We start from the raw sequence: 17920 nt of genomic DNA, 5'->3' as shown, positions 1-17920 counted from the left end.
AAGTGAAAAATAAATATAGTTTAAAAAAACTGAAAAACACTAATATTATTGTGAAAAAAAGCATTATTGCTTTGTGCCATAATTTTCGTATATTTAGCGCCCGACACTTTTTTAGCTTCGATGCGAAACTGAGAAGGTATTAATTTCACTATGTGTTTTTTTTGTGTGTCTGTGAACGCTCAATCTCATCTCTCGCTGTAAATGTTAAAAATAATTAGTCCAAATTTTCAATTTTAACCTATTTTTTTGGTTCTTTAAAGTTGATGACTTACGCTGTTGTTCGGTTATACGTTTAGTATCGATGGGTATTCGATCAAAAATGGACAGTGGAAATGAAACGTATAAGGCGTATGAAAATCGTCTCAATGAAAATTCAGGTAAGAAATTAAAACTGTATGTTACGGTGCGATACTATCTACGTGAAATTACTTTTCAATTATTCTTGTTCAGGATATGATGTTTATGGATTTTACTGTTCGACGTCTAATGACCAGCAGCCTAGAATTAAACTCTCTAAACACAAAGAGTTTGCCGATTATAACACTCGTTTAAAGACTTTTGAAAACTGTCCGAAAAATTGGAATCAAAAATATCAACACTTTGTGATGCTGGATTTTTATACATAGGTATGTGACCAGTGCTCGAATTGGCCAAAAATAAGTAGGAGAGCTCAACTTAACAATATGAAAACTGCGTCCTTAGCATTTTGAAGACTTTTTTTTTTTTTTTTTACTCATTACTTTATTTAGTATTTACTAATAAATCATATTTCATTATCATACTAATATTAAAAAAAAAAAAAAGGTGGTATTTTCCACCGTCCTCCCGTCACAATAAAAAAAAGTAGTTGGGGTGCGCAAAAAAATTTAAAAAAAAGTAGAGGAGCTACGTCCCCCTGCGCACCCCACCAATTCGAGCACTGTATGTGACTATATATTATTAAATGTATTTTTATGATTCGTACATTTATTCAAATACTTTTTTTATAAGTGTATATAATTTTTAGGTAATGGACAAAATGATCAAATGTTATGTTACTGCTGCAGTCAAGGTTTGAAAGATTGGGATGATGAAGACGACCCATGGGTAGAACATGTGCGTTGGTCTCCTAGCTGTACACATATATTGTTATGTAAGGGTCAGTTATTTATCCAAAATAATAAAATAACGAAATAAGACTACTATTATTTGTTATTTTGATTTTCATATAAATAATACACTCACTGTCATTCTTATATATTATTGTAATTTGAAATAAATAAATGAACATTTTTAATATTGTATCTTGTGTGTTATATGAAACCATATAAAAGGTACGGCGGGTAATAAATAAAAATAGCAATTTTCGATTTAGTAAAAAATGTATTATACTACTACATTCATAATTTTCATAATCTAAGAGAGTTGTTGTATTTACAAGCGTTCGTATATACCAAAAAAAAAATCACACACGTGTGACTTTATCAGTTTTATTGTGTTCCGAATTATGTATATATATATACTTTTTTTCCAACTTAAAAGAAAATCAACAAAAATATTGCTAAAGTCGCCTTTATTTTTTTCACGCCTAAACCATTATATCCAGTAAATATTCTATACATTTTTAAACGTTAAATTACGTTTTACATTACAACATTGTAAATCTATGTAATAAATTTATTGATCCCCACTAGTAAGATATTGAATTCATAGGGACTTTTATCCGAAACAATTAAATTCATTGTGCTTAAAAATATAAATTTTACTATATAACTGTTGTGATACCGTTCATCGCTCAAATTTAATATTATTCGCAATGTTTATCATAAAACAAAATAATTATCTTAAATTGATATCATAACATAATCACTGATGTAATTAATACAATGTATGTACTTGTTCAGTTTAAAATTAATATTTGTATCATAAATGTAAACACTGTAAATTAATCTACAAAGACAATGTATTAAGTAACAGTATCCCTAACAAAAATCATATGTACCACAACCAATGTAATATATTATCCCTGCTTATAATTTTCGTTTCAATAAAGATGAGAGCCCTGGTGGTCAATTCCTACATTTTGGTGACATATATAGATCATAGATTTCATATAAAAAGCCGTAAAAAGCTATAAAATATGGACATTCCACTTCTCAAGCCTAGAATCAAATGAAGCAATAGACCACCAATCTCTCAAACATTCAGAAAGAAAAACTTGTCAGTCTTATTCATTTCAATTCCACAAAAACATTATAAAGTAGGTGATACATTTTAATTCCAATAATTTGGAATTATTTGATCCGAGAAGAAAATGACAAAACAGTAGTAATTAATTTATCTTTATACATACTAAATTTATTAACTAGTTTTACATGAGAATTATTAAATGCGTTCGAAGTGCTTGACCAAAAATCGTACCTACGCATTTTCTTATTACGTTTCATAGTTGCCGACTTAAGCTCGTGCCTTTAAACCGGAGACTATTCAAATGATTCACCAAAGTTTATAAAATTTGATACACACAATAAATCTCAATATTTATCATAACCCTTTTATTAAATTGTATTGTCATTCTCTAAAACCTTCGGACTCCACGACCCCAATAATATTGAACAAACTGAATTATAGTAACCGAAAGTAAGATAATTAAATTTATTCAAGTGCTCAAAAATGTATTTATTTATTTTTAAAAATCGATAATACTGATAAATTTCACAAAGTTTTTTCATAAATAAAATTTGTTTACTATAATTCGAAATATTTATAATAAGTATATTATCAATATATAACTAAAATTATAATATTTTAAGTAATACAAATACGAATTTTTAGGTCATTAAATATATTCAAAAACCCGATCCAGTGTCTTTTTAAAGTATATTTCTGTTTTCGTGTATTGAACCAAAGTAAGTTATTATCTAACCACCACTATTCAGTTATAAATGTACTTATAAGTTTACAATAATTTTAATCATTCAAAATGAAATTACCAAAGAGTTAATTTTACACTTTCCACCTCACTGTATGTTTAAATATTGTGATGAACAAATNGTATTATTAAAAAAAAAAAAAAAACAACTCAGTTTATAAGTGGTTAGAGAAGTCACATAGCTGTAGGAGTGCATCGACTGTATTGTAGACTAGTAATTTATCTTAAACATAAACAAATGGAGAGAGGAGAGGGGTAGTATGCTATGAGAGCATACCTATATGTATATCAGATTAATGGTCTCGTGGCAAGCGGATGGAGGTGACGAAAAAAAAAAAAAAAATTCATAGCACTAGCTGCATCTGTTTTCGAGTTACGTGCAATTTTTGGAGAACTTGTATTACGCGGTATCCTCCTCCGTGTGATGCTGTGGCTGATGGTAGTAATTATTGTTAGAAATGTACATATCAGTGTCGAGTTATACACCATTAATACGACATTCACCATATATATATATATAGTTTACTCACTATTAATTTTGGTGTGTAGAAAATGGAACAATTAAAACAAAAAATGAATAATCAAGCCAAAGGCATGGAATACATTAAAATGTCTGACCTGGTAGAGAATCATGTCTATCGAATGGTTTCATTGAAAAATTTGACAACGAAAAATGGTATTGTGGTGGTGTCACGGATGCCCGACAACCGACAAGTTTTTGTCACCAGAATACAGTTGACGGACGATGAAATTAAAACGTACAACGACGGCGACACCAAAATGTCTCTGTGTTACAGAGGAAAAACGGAAAATGCTTATTAATTTGATTTTCAATAAAATTTTTTTAATGTATTAACTTTACTTTCTTTTATAATCAACAAAATCTGTTTATATTTTTTTCTAATGATTCATGTACAACAAATTAAATTGAATTAAAATTGTATAGTTCGTTTACAATCTATTTGTGTTTACATTATTACTCCGATAGTATAGAACCTAATAGTAGTTTATGACAAATGTAAATTATACTGTAGATTAATATTATAAGATTGATAGTTTTTCAAATTGGTGGAATATTTAAAAACAAAAATCACAATAGCAATACTTTAGAGTAGATTTTAAGAAGAAAAACAAAAACTTATGTATTGAAGTTAAATTTTTACACACCATTGATAATATAATCTGTTAACAGTTCAGTAGTGTTTACTCCAATAGTAAGAGTACATTGAACTGAATAGTTGATTATAGAGGTGGCCATACACACGTTTAACTAATGTATTAATTTTTCAATAGTTGTATCATGTCATTTGTATGCGGTTTGTCGATAGTACTGGTTTGAATGTTCATTGTAGTATGAATCAGGGTCACCGTCAAACTGTTATTTCAGGGAATCGATGTTTGTCAGCGCCTGCGGGTAGGGTGACCAAACGCGCGTGCATGCACGTATTGAAATATTCGAATAAGTACTTTTTCAAATCATCGTGGAAACAGTTGGTCGTTATCAGGTAAATGAAACTATCGGTGTCCATGTAACAGAGTAGGAGTCGCTCGGGTCCGTACAACGGCATCATAACCTCGTAATGGAACTTGTACATAATACATTTACTTATATCCAATATGGCCTGTGCAATAAAAATTATTGACATTGTATCGGGCTTGGTCCAATAGTTCCATCGAACATCGTTCCTTGTCGGCGGCGGTGTTCATATTGTAACGTACGTGTCAAACCTGTACCTATATCGACCACTATCACGATCAAAATCGGTACATATCACTGCGAACCCGTATTTATCGTTTTTCCCACACTGATTGCAAAACTCTTTGAACTCGTTAAATTTCATATCACAACACACGTATTCGTCGTATGCATGACGTAGGTTGATTTCGTCTTATACGGTACGAATCGTTCTATGTAATCAAGAAGGATACCAAATAAATCTCAAAGTCGAAGAATTATCCGTACGCTTGCACATTAGACATAAATAGATACATCTCTCACTTTCTGAACACACCGGGTAGCGAATGGTTGTAACATGCCGTTGATTTTTAACAACAATCGTACAACCATATCATCATCATCAACAACAGTAAAGCCCAAGTCGATACGTTGCGGTGGTGGTTCCATCAAACGGTCTTGGACTGTGAATCGAACAGACCGTGTGACGCCGAGGAAACTTACGAAAGATAATATCGCATATCTAAAATCACTGGGCTGCCACGTCGTCAACAATGACAGAGTATCTACAAGTTTTGGAAAAATCCTCTCAAGACGATAACGTGAAACGGGATTATTACCTGGAACACCAAAGCTACAACAACTCGTACGGAAACAACGATGAGATTCGCATTGAATTGTGCAACAAAGAAAAATTCACCATACCGTGTGAAAGTTACTTGCAAATAGAGGGGAATATTGCAAAACCCACAGGAGCAGTTGGTAACATTGTAATGAATCAAAACTGTATGATGAATCTTTTTGATGAAATTCGTTTTGAGATCAACAATAAAAAATTGATAAAGTAAAAAACGTTGGTGTGACTACGACTATGAAAGGATATTGTTCGTTCACGCCCAACGATATCGTACGGTTACACNTTCACGCCCAACGATGTCGTACGGTTACAACCAGCCGGGTGGAAAAACGTGAATAAATTATACGATGATGGAAACTTTATGGACCATTCCGAATTTGTAGCTCATTGTCCGTTGTCAATGTGTATGGGATTTTTCGAACGGTATCGGCATTTACTGATCAACTGTAAGCAAACACTCATACTCATCCGAACGAATGCCGACCACTGCGCCGTAGTATTGGTATCGGCAAAAGACGAAGCAGAAAAAGCTTCGGTGTTAACCGTAGAAAATATTGCGTTGATCAGATAAACCAAAGTGAATATCACAAAAATTAAATGGGTCGTGAAATACTTTGAACCAAATGTGAAAATGGAATTGGGTCTGATGCGCATACTCGACAGCAAAAAATGGTTACCGTTAGAGTTTCAACATTTGAACACTGTTGTATACCCCCTTGTACCACAAACCACCACTCATACATGGCCAGTGCGTACGTTCTCGGGTGTTGAAAAACCTAGGTACTTACTCGTAGCCATGGTCACAGATGCCAATAAACGGGTACACGGTGAATTTAATCATTGTTTCCTGCGTAACATCAAGGCATACTTGAACGCTGACGAGTACCCGTACGAAAACCAAAATGCAGATTTTGACAAAGGCAAATTCTCGACATTTTATAATTCGTACGCACAATTTCAAACAATGTACTATGGAGAGATGAACCCATACCCTTTTTTGGATCGAATCAGCTACAAAAAAATCGGACCTATATTCGTCATAGATTGTTCAAAACAAAATGATACCGTCAAGTCGTCCACAGTGGATCTACGTATTGACTTTGAATGTGCAGAGCAATTTCCAACTAAAACTTCGCTGTACTGCGTCATCATACACGACTGTCAAATGGAATACAATGCATTCACCGGAGAAGTGCGCAAATTGTAAATATAAAAATCAGTAGGATACAAAATAAAATTAAAAAAAAATATATATGTATATATAGACATAATGTAATAATAAATAATGACAATAAACTATTAATTTTTTTATTGACATTTAGATTTGTATTTACTTAGATAAACTGATCGTTAATTTGCTGTACCGTACCATTAACCATAAATTCATATTTGATGTTCTGAAGACGTTCGAATAACTTTATGTACAGGCATCTCACAATCCTACACATAAAATTTGGTGGTCCATTGATTCGTATTTCGTTCGAATTCGATGACCAAAAACACCCAACATAATGCCAATTGGCGCTTTGACGTCCACATTTATCGGACAATAAGAGCAACTGGGAATAATTTCCTCGCAAGTCGGCCAGTCGATGATAAATTTCTACCGTGGGGTTGTTATCGACAATCGTATCTAGCTCGATGTTAATTCGTTCCAAGAGATCCATCTCGTAAGTGTCGTAGAACAATACTACTGATGAAACTACACACTATCACTAAATAGTGAGATTTCTAACGGTCGTATACGACGTTAACAACAAGGGAATGTTGTTGAATCATGATGATTCATCAATAAATACATTAGTGTGGTAAAAAAAAAAAATAAACATGATAAAACTTGTTAGGACACGTATGGATCAGACAGTGGAGTTAGGGCGCGTTCGCACCAGTCGGGCACAAGCGTCATTGCGCACGACACAATCACGACGTGATAGGGCATCTAGGGCTCACATTTTCATAGCACAGAGTTACGTTAGCGTGACGTCGTCATAGGGATTGTGTTTGTGTAACGGGCCAGCTGTAGTAGGTTCGGGTATGACGTCATAGGACTTACCTTTGGTCAGCGTTGAAGTCTGACGTCGGCTAGGGCCGCCCACCATAGGGCGGGCTTACCCTAATATCAAAGTTTAGGTAGACGTCATAGCGGCTTACTTTAGGTCAGGGTTCAATGATGTGACGTCGTCAACTAGGAGGAAGACGTCACGAGCTGCACCTGGATGCAGTCCCCACGGGCGCTAGGGCCGGGGGGTTACGGTAGGTCAGGCGTGACGTCACCATGATGGAATACATCACACCTGTGCACCCATTGTTATCCCGAGAACAATACATGACGTCATTTGTCGGCATCTTTGAGGGCCCGTACCCGCTATTTATATACTACTACTATTGTTTGAACGGAACGCCCGGTTATAATTTGCGGANAACTGATGAAAAGCCATAGATCACCTCTGACTCATATTCCATGTCGACAAACGAGCAATCATATGGGCCAACATGACGCTTTTGAATTTGTTGAATTAAATGTGATATATTGACAATTCTTCTACCACTTAATTCTCTAGAAAATTGAAGTTTTTATTGAATACATAAGTAAATTATTAATGAAATGCTTTACTGGTTATTCGGTTCATTTTCACTAATCGATGAAACACTATTTTTTTCCATATGGATACTTAAACTATGTTCCGATGTACTATAGTCACTTGAGTAAAAAAGATACAGAAAAAGCTATTTATAAATATTTTAAATTAAATTATAAATAATTTTATAAGTAATAATTATTTCTTAATAGGGGTTGAAATATTTTAAAAACTATTATGATATAATTACTCACTTGGATTGTGACCATTCTGTCATTTCAGAACTGGAGGGCGTATCATGTATGACCATACTGATTCTTAGTTTAAAAAAAATCAAAAAATTTTATGATAACAGTGATGTAACTAAAATTTTTATTAATCCTGATTTATACTATTTTTCAATAAACTACGATTTAGAGGAGTACTATTTCTTACATAATGAGATATATTATTATTATGTTAAAAATTAGAAGATTTAAAATGTGTGGTAATATTATCTCTACATTTTTACAAAGTGAAAAGCTTATGATATATTTAGAAAAAAAATTTTATAAATAAAAACATTTAAGACCCTTACGATAAATCCGGATTAATACTATTTTGAAGTAAATTATGATTGAATGAAGTGATATTTGTTATAGGATGAGATTTTTCATCATAATTTGATGTTGACTCATTATGTGGTATTTCATTCAATTTTCTATATAAAATAATTATTCGTCTTATAATAAGAACATAAAAAAATTTAATATGAATTTAAGGTATAAATTTTGAAGTATGTTTTTTAATATCTAAATAATATGTATTTTTAGAATTTTAATTTTATAAATCAAACACAATCAGAGTGAAAAAAATATGGATTATCATAAGCAGCCAGCTCTAGTGACAGCAAATTTGTTTTTATATACAGAAACAAAAATTAAGTTATCAAATGTACTTACGACTTATTTTTATGGAATCTTTTCTGGATATTCTTCATTCTTAATTTAAGTTTAGTTTTTGATGAAATATTTTTTCTTTTACAAGCACGTTGCTTTTTAGGTGACATTATAAGTAACGCGAGTTTCACAAAATACACAAAACGTGGTAAAGTTTAAATATCAACTTTCAGTGTAACGTTATAATGCACAATGAAGCAAAAAATAAAAGTATAAATTTTTATTTGGTCAGTATAAAATTTGTTAAAGATATTACCAAGAAATAATACACATAAACGAATGTATATTAGATACATTTGTTTATACCAATTATCAAACAAACGGATATAGAAATCATAAAATAAATGCCATTTCACATTTATCAAAAAAATCAAAAATACCTTTATCATATATTATTTTTCTACCATTTCGTTCAAATTCAATTTTCAAAGAATTATTATTTATAACTTACCTTAAATTAAGATAGGCGTGAAAAACCTGGTATGTGAAAAAAATGTAAATTAAAAATGTTTATCTCTGAATTAAAAAAAATACGCAATTGCAGATTTTATTTTAGATTGAAAAATTTTAATGTCGAAATGCTCATATAAAATTTTATTTAAATTTATACTCACTATAATGCAGTAAACTTAGTGCGTACGCCCACTCAATACATTTATAAAATAAATGTTTATGTAAGGAATATTCTATGTATCATAAATATATTCATAGACAATCAGAATTTTGTAAAATGCTGTTTAATAACGCCAAGGCCTATTATTCGTGTTACAAACTTTTTGTAAAACTGATACACGCGTCTTAAAACTCACAAAAAATTAAATGATATAATATACAACGTATAAATAAATTAGGACCGATGAACTGGTTTTGATCGTTGGCAAGGTAGCAGTTANGAAACTAATATAAGCGTGTTAATAACTGGTTTTGATCGTTGGCAAGGTAACAGTTGAAGGGTGAGAGTAATCGGTTACCGTCATTCAACAAAAAATTCGTCACGTTATAAATGCCACTAGGGACCGTCACATGTCGATAGACAAAAAATTCATTATTTTGCATAAAAACTGTTTTGCGCGGGACTACTTTATTTGATCTGTATCGATGCTAGAGTCCCAAATTTTTTACCAAATTATAAAGGAGAAAATTATCTTTGATCTAGCGTTTTTATAATTTTGATAACACAACTATGAAGCTATTTATTAAACATTTAAAAAACCAAAAAAATAGGAATGTTTAATAGTAAATATAAAGTACTAGAAATTATGTTAACAAAAAAATAAAAACGCTAGATCACAGATAATTTTGTCCTCTATAATTTGGTAAAAAATTTGGAACTCTAGCATCAATACAGATCAAATAAAGTAGTCCCGCGCAAAACATGTTTAAACCCGTTTTTTATTCTCTGTATGGCGTCCTCTTAATGCTAAAATGACCAACAAGGCATCTCTGAACAAAATAGGTAAAATATAATATAATAATTACAAACAAATAAAAACTTAACTGTGTAACGTACAATAAATGAAAGATGACTGATGACGGTGAAAAATGAACAGTTGGAGTACTTTACATCAAAATGTTGAAAACTACAAGGGTAGTCGATACAAACGGTTTACACGAAGGGCACACAATGGCATAGATTGGTATAGCAATTCTATACCCACGACGAATCACCAGGGTGGTTAATCCATTAAAGCGACTATGAGCTAGGTGCACCATAGAACCACGTAGCAAGGGCTAGCAATGGTGGCGAGAACGCAAAATTCACAAAAAGGACCGATAACAGTTCGGCGAGACACAATAAACACGTAGACTAGTATCCGACGTAATGCATCGCTCTCACAACCGGTGGTGGTAGTGCGCGAGAGACGTTATCAGTTATAGAAATACGATGTAGCAAAACGCCCTCTCGTAATGCGTACCCAACAACTATATCAGTTGCGTTTTAAACGCCGACAAGTACGGAGGTTTTTATCGAACTTGATTTCATTATAAAACTCGATATCTTACTACCTAGCGATATTTGTAATTACTCAAAAATCTTACAAACATTTTTTGAATATATACTGACGTAATATCCGAGTAAGACGTGTGTGCGTGCATTTAACGTTTTTTTTTCTCTTAATATATAATAAATATAATTTTTATAATCAATTTTCAACCACAATATTTTTAATTATGTCTGATAATTCGTCCAATAACAAAACAAAACAGGATACTCCTATCAAAAAATTACAAAATTCATCGAATTCAAACTATCACACAAAAAATAACATTAGAAGATGTTTGGAACTTAATTACTTCACAAGATTCAGGTTTAAAAAGCATAAATACAAAATTAATTTCAATGGAATCGTCTATTAAATCTTATAAAGATATCATCAACAATTTAAACTCCGAAGTTACCAACCTTAAAAAACATAATTCAAACTTACAATTGGAACTCGATTCACTAAAAAATAAAATCTCCGACTTAGAAAAATTTTCATTAAATACACACCCATCAGCCTACAACTCTGTTAACGAAACACTTGATAGACTCCGTCGAAATAAAAATATATTAATATTTAATGTACCCGACAAACTCGAGGAAAATTCCGATAATACGGACCATTTAGTGAACGATTTATTAAAAACCTTGAATGTAAATATTACAGTTACCAAAAGTAAACGGCTGGGAAATTTTAATTCTAAACCACGTCCAATATTAATTAAACTATCATCACTAGAAGATGTTACTACCGTCCTCAAAGCTAAAAATCGATTACGAAACCAAACTCAATGGCAAGGCATATGGATCAACCAAGATTTGACAAATATGCAACGAGAGTACATGAAAAACTTACGCAATGAGTTAATCCAAAAACGAAATGCGGGTGAAGCAAACTGGTTCATAAAATACATCAACGGATCTCCTCAATTAGCCAAAAAAAACTAATTTCCTCTCGAAGGTCATATCCATCCATTGTAAATTATTCAAAGTATGTAAATCAAACTAATAAACAATTTAAATTATATTATCAAAATGTTAGAGGATTAAGAACTAAGTTACCGGAACTTAAACGTAATATTTCATTATTAAATGATAACTGTATTATTTTAGTAGAAACATGGCTTAATGAAAATATTTTAGACCCACAATTAGGTTTAAATGATTATATTTTATTTCGTAGGGACAGATGTTCCATAACTAGTACACATCTATGAGGTGGCGGCGTTTTAATTGGTATAAGAAAAAATAAATTTGTTATGAGTAGATTGTCTAATACACTATCCGATATCGAACATGTCTTCATTCAATTAAAACTAAACCATACTTTTAACCTAATAATAGGAGCTTGTTACATTCCCCCAAACAGCCCGTTATCTACCTATAATAAACACGTTGAAGCAATTGAAGAAATCTTATCTAATAGCCCTAATGTAAAAGTTATTCTTGCAGGTGACTATAATTTACCGAATGTTACGTTCAGTAATGATAGTGATGGCCTAGTATTTAATGGAGTACATTCCGATAAAGCCGATATAATTTTTGATTGTTGCCAATTAAATGATTTTCGTCAATATAACAACAACTTCAATAACTCTGGATCACTTTTAGATCTGATTTTTAGTAATATTTCTAACGCCACAGTAACTATAACTAACGACATCTTAGTCCCAATTGATAATTACCATCCAGCTTTAAAAACAGTCTTCGAATTAAAAAGTTCTAATGTAAATATTAATTCTACCCATACCACTGGCTTTAATTTTAAGATAGCTAACTATTCGTTAATTTGTTATGAATTAAACAAAATTAACTGGGATTACCTATTAAACAAAAAATGCATAAATAAAAATATAAATTCATTTTACAATATACTATATGAAATTATAAATAAACATGTACCTAAATTTACAAATAAAAAAAAACCAAAATTTCCTATATGGTTTAATACCAAACTAAAACAATGTATTTTTTCTAAAAAATCTCTTCACGTAAAATTTCAAATAATCCAAATGACTATCGATTATTTTCCGATGCCAGAAGGAAATGTAAATTACTAATGAAAGAATGTTACCGTAATCATCTAATCTACACACAAAATCAATTATCTCTCAATCCGAAATATTTTTGGAGCTATATAAAAAAATTCAAATCTGACAACACTATTCCTAACGTGATGCATTATAATAATACAGTGGCTGATAATAGCTTATCAATCGAAAACATGTTTAGATCTTACTTCTCATCAGTTTATAATAAAAACAATTCTGTTATTAATCAAAACATCTCATTGAACAGAATTAATTTAGTAGATATTAATTATTGTTCACTTTCCATTAGTGATGTGTTTGATGGATTATCACAACTAAAACTAGACGTAACATCTGGCCCTGATTCTATCCCTGCTTTGTTTTTAAATTTATATCGTTATTCCTTAGCTTACCCAGTACACAAACTATTCTCTTTATCTCTAAAAACAGGCGTTTTCCCAAATTCATGGAAATCTAGTTATGTATTACCAATTTGGAAAACCGTAGATCGATCGATTATCAATAACTATAGACCTATTTCTAAGTTAAGTGTTCTACCTAAACTTTTTGAAAAACTCATTGAGCCCAAGCTATCAGATATATTGAAAAACACTTTAATAAATGAACAACATGGATTTCGCAAAAATAAATCAATTGATACAAATTTATTAACATTTTTCAACTTTTTAGCTAACACAGTTGGCTCTGGTGGTCAAGTAGACGTAATATATACAGATATAAAAAAAGCATTTGATACGGTTGACCACTCAATTCTTATCAAAAAACTATCCGACTTTGGCTTTGGTGATCCAATTTTATCATGGCTATCCTCTTATCTTACTGATCGAACTCAAATGGTAAAAATTAATAATAAAATTTCCAATGAATTTATTGTATCATCTGGAGTACCCCAGATTCGAGATTTAGGTGTAATACTGACAGATGATCTAATTTTTTCTGAACACATTAACATAATATATAATAAGGCTATTCGGAATTTAGGATTTATAAAGAGAAATTGTTCTGAATTTAACGACCCCAATTGTTTAATTACCTTATACATAGCTCTTGTTAGATCTACACTTGAATTCGGCTCTATTATTTGGAACCCAACTCAAGCAGGCCACAAAAATAAAATAGAAAAAATTCAAAGACGCTTCTTTCGAATGATAGCTCACAAAATAGGTATGGTAGGTAAATCAATCAATGATGTTGCAATCAAATGTCATATCCCAACCTTAGAATCAAGACGTCTATTTATTGATTTAACATTTATATACAAACTATTAAATAATAAAATTATCTGCCCAGAGTTACTTGATCTAATTTGTTTTAAAATACCAGCTTATAATACCCGATCTCAACAATTAATTTTTATTATTTTAGGGAAAAATAATTTCATTAAATATAGCCCATTAAACCGTATGTTAATGTCTTGTAATAATATTTCCAACTTTGATTTTTTTTATGATTGTCCTAACAAATTAAAATGGCTAATAACTAATAATAATCATTCTAACACAAATATTTAATGTTATATTCATAATAATTCATTACTTCTAATTTATATTATTTTTATACTTAATATCTAATTATTGTTCACCTTAATTTTATAAATGTATCACTGTATATTGTTAATTTTTTTAAATTGTATTTATATTATTATATTACTACCTGTACTACATTGCCCTTCGAGGGTGTTATCTTATAAATATAAATAAATAAATAACATTGTGTCTAATGTATAACATGATAAAAATAAAAAAAAAATATTTTAATTAGCTAGTATGCTTTAATTTGTAGATACTTAGCATCGTGTAATTCATTCACAGACCTAAATTACTCCTATAGATTGGGAATATCTACAATAAGTAAAATAATAGAAGATGTGTGCAATGAATTATGGGGACTTAAATTTTAAGTTGAGTTTCGTTTTAACCGCCGACAAGTACGGATGTTTTTTCGAACTTATTTCAGCTGTTACCGCTAAATTAGATGTTTCTCTTTATTGTTGTTTTTTGTGTATTTCTTTTCTTTTTTTGAAATTTCTTTCCCTGGCAAAGTTGTTCACTTCCATTGACTTCTTGGTCACGTAGGAATCTATATAAATGAAAAACCGACCGCTTAGCCAAACAAACTTCAAGTTTCCTTTATTACCACTTTTCTTTTCTTTTAAAATCTAATGCCTCCTATATTTTAAATCTTTCCTTATCTAATGCTTCGTTAACCAAATGGTCCTCATTTGCCTCAAACTTTGCTCAATGGCACCGATCAATCACCCCATACCTCTCAAATCTCCCCTGATTCCATCTCCTCCGCAAATCTATCGTCGCTTTCTCCCGCTTAAAAGTTGGTCACAATCTTCTACCCTATTTTGCCTTCAAACTTAACCTTAATTCAGTCCCTTTCTGACACCTCCACGAGGAGGAATTTATTGGTGATATTCCTCATTTTTTATTACTTTGTTCTTCTCTCAATTCCAATAAGTCCTTGTTATTCATCTTCCTAGCCATTCATGGTATAACTAATCCCGATTCTTTTTTAATCCTTAATTCCCGTAATGTGTCCATTATTAACTCAATTATATATTTTCTTTTATAGTACTTTTTATTATATTTCATTTTATTTTCAACTTATAACATAAATATCTCTTGTAAGTAATTTTATTACACTTTTGTTTTCTTTCCTGTTACTTCTATTGTTGTAAACGTATATATTTGTAATGTTAGTGTTGTTTCACATATTAATTGTTGAGTCATAATATTTTTAAATAAAGGCTAATTAAAAAAAAAAAAAAGATCACTATATATTTCTATCGTTTTTTATCTTTCTTACTAACTATGAGTACGAGACTCATACCACAATAATTTTAATATTATTAAAAATAACAAAATAGTAACTATCTCCATTTTTAACACGCTTATATTAGTTTCACATGTATGTTGTTTGTCATTTGTCGTTTGTTGTTTGTTGTAAGTTTGTAACTCCACGCGGCACGTGTTATTATGTCGCATATCCCGTCGTCTATGAACTTGAGACTAGACTGTCGTAACGCATTCACTCCACCCCACTTACCACTCACTAACAACAATATTTTCCTGTATATTTTTATTTTTGGTTTTCGTACCCATATACGCGTGCGTGTCATCAATTATATATTTATATATAACAAATTTTTATTGTAATTGACACGGCTCCGCTCGTTAATATATATACATATATATATATTAATATTTATATGTACGTATATGTTAATATTCATTTCTATATCCCTACACCCGCACCGCTGTAGCCGTATACAGGGTGGCCCACCACTCACTGGCAACTTAAATAACTTTTGATCCAGTTAATATTTTTAGCTGATTTTTTTTTTAATATTAGTTAGACATTAGGTCTATAGCTATATCTCAATAATTAATTTTTTTACATTTTATTAAAAATATTAATTATTTTTAAATTTTAAATAAAATGTAAAAAAAAAATCTAAGATAGCTATTTTGTAGAGTAGAATTTAAGAAAAATTTTAGTAAAAAAATATCTTATTAATATTCAGTAGTAAATATTCTGTAGCGTTTTGAAGTTTGTGAAATTTTGAATTTTCATGTACTATTTTACGGTATTAAACATTGAAATAGGTATTGAGAAAAGGACAGAAGAAAACGCTATCTTTTCAATATACTTTTGAATGAGAGTGATAAGTAATAATTGCCTTATCTAATTTCTTATCATGGTATTTATGCCAAGTTTGTAATGTATACACACTATCATCATATGTATACACAGTAATCATGAAAAGATAGCGTTTTCTTCTGTCCTTTTCTCAATACGTATTTCAATGTTTATAACCGTAAAATAGTACATGAAAATTCAAATTTTTACAAACTTCAAAACGCTACAGAATATTAATAAGATATTTTTTTACTAAAATTTTTCTTAAATTCTACTCTACAAAATAGCATCTTAGATTTTTTTTTTACTTTTTATTTAAAATTTTAAAAATAATTAATATTTTTAATAAAATGTAAAAAAATTAATTATTGAGATATAGCTATAGACCTAACGTATAACTATTATTTAAAAAAAAAATCAACTAAAAATATTAACTGGATCAAAAGTTATTTAAGTTGTCAGTGAGTGGTGGGCCACCCTGTATACCTTGTGTATATTGTTCCCCCCGCCACGCCCGCTCACAAAACACGGCTATACCTCGTGCATAATACGTTTACGTACTTCAGTCGCTTTACATGTATATACATTTTAATTACTATTAAAACTTATATATTAATACGCTTTATTCTTATTAAGAGATATATAGTGTATTTATTCCGATTACGGGTATTGTCGTATTGTCCGGCCGTATAGTCATTTTTCGTCACTATCTCCATGTTCCAGAGTGAGTAATTTACGCGCCTGCTGCTTTCTTTGGATGTGGTAGCCGTTTCTCAGACTCCCTCCCCGGAATCGAACCCTGATTCCCCTTTACCCGTTACAACCATGTTATTGATAGTAACTACTATCATAACATGTTACTAAAAAGTGAAAAATAAATATAGTTAAAAAAAAATAAAAAAGACGCTTTTAAAGCACATTGAACTAAAAAGTTAAAAATAATTTTTATGTGCTTTAAAAGCGTGTTTTTTAGTTTTATAAACTATATTTATTAAGTTACAATAACAGCACTTTAAAATTTTAACTTGTTCACAATTTTATGAATGTATTTTGCAGCAGCTAAAATTATAAATTTCAATATTCAATTCGATTGAAGTTCTTCAGGAAATAAAGAAAAAGAGTGAACAGTATTGGAAATGATCTTCATAAATAATTAAGATAACTGAGTATTTTTCTTGTTTATAATTTAAAAAAATTGATATGTAATAATATACTTATTACTAAATACTTAAATAATAAAAAGTGAATTATTTTACAATTTGTAAAAAAACAGTAATCTAATTTTTAGAAATAAATTTATTATATTTATAATTATTATAACGTAAATAATAAATAAAATATAATTATTATACGTAAATAATTACGTAATAAATCATTACATAATAACAATGAATTATAATATTTTTATATTTATCTTGGTAGTCAACGCGACGAATAGCCAGAAAAAATATGATGAAGGGTATGTATGCGATTTTTTAAATTCATTTTTACAAGAAA

At 30.4% G+C, this 17920-nt stretch overlaps 1 protein-coding gene and 1 long non-coding RNA gene across 2 annotated transcripts; both read left to right on the top strand.

Annotated features, from left to right (window-relative positions):
- Positions 1 to 1756: 1756 nt before the first annotated feature.
- On the top strand, positions 1757 to 3913 carry LOC126909316 (uncharacterized). The gene is made up of 3 exons (XR_007705005.1): positions 1757 to 2239; positions 2815 to 2888; positions 3461 to 3913. It is a non-coding gene; the product is annotated as an uncharacterized LOC126909316 (long non-coding RNA).
- Positions 3914 to 5854: 1941 nt separating this feature from the next.
- On the top strand, positions 5855 to 6430 carry LOC126909315 (uncharacterized). Its single transcript, XM_050691730.1, has one exon. It carries the CDS (start codon positions 5855 to 5857, stop codon positions 6428 to 6430), a length of 576 nt encoding a protein of 191 aa, XP_050547687.1.
- The last annotated feature ends 11490 nt before the right edge of the window (positions 6431 to 17920 follow it).

The sequence above is a fragment of the Daktulosphaira vitifoliae genome, unplaced genomic scaffold (assembly GCF_025091365.1).
Source record: "Daktulosphaira vitifoliae isolate Bord-2020 unplaced genomic scaffold, ASM2509136v1 Scaffold_258, whole genome shotgun sequence".
Taxonomy (NCBI): Eukaryota; Metazoa; Arthropoda; class Insecta; order Hemiptera; family Phylloxeridae; genus Daktulosphaira; species Daktulosphaira vitifoliae.
The sequence above is the reverse complement of the archived record's forward strand: the minus strand, read 5'-3'. Positions and strand labels throughout refer to the sequence as shown.

Excerpts from the sequence above, each read along its gene's own strand:
- LOC126909315 (XM_050691730.1), top strand. The coding sequence starts at position 5,855 with ATGGAATTGGGTCTGATGCGCATACTCGACAGCAAAAAATGGTTACCG.